The 2438-nt window shown below is 59.0% G+C and overlaps 2 protein-coding genes across 2 annotated transcripts; both read right to left on the bottom strand.

The window, feature by feature from the left end:
- Positions 1–40: 40 nt before the first annotated feature.
- TRAVEDRAFT_54822 (uncharacterized protein) lies at positions 41–410 on the bottom strand (the record flags this gene model as incomplete). The annotated part of the gene is made up of 1 exon (XM_008047753.1): positions 41–410. A coding segment is annotated over one exon (370 nt), but the record flags the coding sequence as incomplete, so codon positions are not given.
- Positions 411–1476: 1066 nt separating this feature from the next.
- On the bottom strand, positions 1477–2337 carry TRAVEDRAFT_54821 (uncharacterized protein; the record flags this gene model as incomplete). Its single annotated transcript, XM_008047752.1, has 3 exons — positions 1477–1584; positions 1642–1941; positions 1993–2337. 3 exons carry the CDS (start codon positions 2335–2337, stop codon positions 1477–1479), a joined length of 753 nt encoding a protein of 250 aa, XP_008045943.1.
- Between the last annotated feature and the right edge of the window lie 101 nt (positions 2338–2438).

Below are 2438 nucleotides of genomic sequence, written 5' to 3'. Positions count from 1 at the left end.
AGATGGTGCTCCGCAAGCTCCCCCTCCTCGAATGAAACACCGCTCCCGATGTGCTCCAAGTCTTCGTCCTCCTCCTTCTCCTCCTGCTCCTCCGGGCCGTCCCTAGGGGGCAGATAGTCCTGAGTCGCAAGGTCTATCAACATTTCTTGCACGACGTGTTCTTCCTGGGCAGGATCGAGGCGTTCTGGAGAGGGCGCTTGGTCTTCTGAGCGCGGCGGGCTCACCTCGAAGACGTGGTAGTAGTCCTCCCACCACTCGTAGCGATCCCTCCGGTGGTTGTGCGGGGAATTGTCCATGTGCGAGGCGAGGTCGTGGCGCGCAGAGGCAAGTGGGAGTGGGAGTTGAGGGCAAAGGACTGCTCCGCATACACCGGCGTGCAGCTCAGCATTGTACGCGAAAGGTTGGCGCATGAGGTTAAAAATGACTCACCCCATTCGAATACCCAGTCACCCCTGACATGCGTCAGAAGTCCGCCCGAGCCATACTGTGAGTTCCTCTTCGCCGCACCTCGGCAGGTGCGCGCTGCGTCCCATATCAGGCTGCCTGGAAGAACCAACCGCGGCCGCCTTGGAGAAAACTTCACCCTGTGACCGTCTTGAATACTGAGTGCTGCAGCGGCGACTGTCCTGATTTTGAGCTGGTTCGAGCTACGGGAGAATACTGCAACTTACCCTTCCCGTAATTGCTTCCGTCCGTCTGCTTGCCACCCCTCCTTCGAGCTCCTTATCGTATGCTTGCGGCATGGTGAAATCATTCGACGACCTCAGAGTCTGTCGAGCACTCTAGCAGAGTAGGCGCTTGGGGTGCTCGGCACAGCGGATGGCGGATACCTTGTGACGCATGGCGGTCGAGATGTGAGCCCAGTGGCGAGCGATTGAGGACATCGCGTTCTGAGCCCTATACGGACTTCCGCATCACCCGGACCCGTTGGCTCGGTGCAGTCGCCCGCACCGAAGCGTCGGTGCGCCAAAGTGCGCCGAACTCTGCCGAATTTGGCCCGTGTGACGCGCGCCTCCACTCAGTGCAATCTCACTCTACCCCATGGAATTATGAGAGCAATAAAACGCGGTATTAGAGCGCATTTGCACGCCTTCTGACAACGAGTGTCGGTGGTGCGTGAATACCACCAGGGCGGCAGAGGGTCACCAACTCACGCGGGCGCTCTTTGACTGCACGGTCACGTGGTACACTACATAGGAGACGCGACGCGCTCACCTTCGCCCTGGCATTCCACGAGCGTGGGCTCCCTCCTCATTCCATGCATGTCCCTCCTCAAGATTCTGCTCTCCGGTCGCGCTCCACCACCCCGCTCAGGCGTGCGATGAGACCGGTCGCCTCTAGGAACTTACTAAAGACTCCGACATCATCACTATTCGTAGCTAGTTGCGCACATCAAGCAATCCACAAATACAAGCACGCGTTCCTTGGATATACCCTCGGGTTCCGTCGCTCCAGATTCAGCTCGCGCAGACCCGTTCAGTGGCCATCTTGTGCCCGGGGTACTTGCTCACCAAGGGCGATATCGTCCGTGTCCGCGACGTCGCTGGATTGCACCGAGCCGTCTGCCTGAACGGGGAAGGCGGACTGCAATTCCTAGTCGTTAGTCTCAGCAAAGATATTGCTACGATCGTGGTCACGCACCGGGATCCTCGTCTGTGCCCATTCAATCAGCCAACTCAGTATCTCCTCCGCGCGAACAGGCGAAAACCAGCTTCCTAACAGAGCACTCGTTCGCGCGCCTTGAAAGTCCCTCCAAACGATGCCCAGTTCGTCGTTGATTTCGGCGCGATGAAACCAATCGTAGATGTAGACCGTCTCCAGGAGGACTTGGCGCTGTTCGGCGTCCATTTCCGGGAACCAATCGAGTACACGCTCGAATTCCTCGAGCCACGTCTCGTCGCGTGCGCCCCGTACCTCTGCCAGACTCCGGGGGAACTCGATCTGCCAGGAACCGGTTAGCTACAGTCAATATATGTCCTGTAAGCCTCGTACCGAAGTGCTGCGCAGTCCACCGGTCTCGCCACGCACGAGCAAGTGCAGGTCAACGTTGACGTCGTTGTCGCCGTTGCACTTCAACAGCCCCTCTATGGGCTGTCTCGTCACTACCTGGAATCTGACCTTGCCCTCTGGCGTGGGCTCGTTCAGCGTAAGAACCTCGACCTGGGGGAATGGCAGGTGCTCTGGCTCTCCCCAGGGGTAGTCTGCCCTCTCCGAGTTCACCGAGTGCGCGTCTCTCTGCGCACCCCAGGTCGGCGTAGGCGGGAGTTGAGCGAGATCATAGGCGTCGAGCGCCATGCATGCTTGCTGTAGTGCGTCTGGTTCCGTGGGGTGGGACATGTTGTGGAGGCCGAACGGTGTGCAGGGTCGTGGGGGTGTCGAGGGCTGGATAGGAGATGTTACTCCGTGGACGCACAATATCGAGAGCACCAACTCCGATA

The sequence above is a fragment of the Trametes versicolor genome (genome assembly GCF_000271585.1).
Source record: "Trametes versicolor FP-101664 SS1 unplaced genomic scaffold TRAVEscaffold_210, whole genome shotgun sequence".
Taxonomy (NCBI): Eukaryota; Fungi; Basidiomycota; class Agaricomycetes; order Polyporales; family Polyporaceae; genus Trametes; species Trametes versicolor.
The sequence above is the reverse complement of the archived record's forward strand: the minus strand, read 5'-3'. Positions and strand labels throughout refer to the sequence as shown.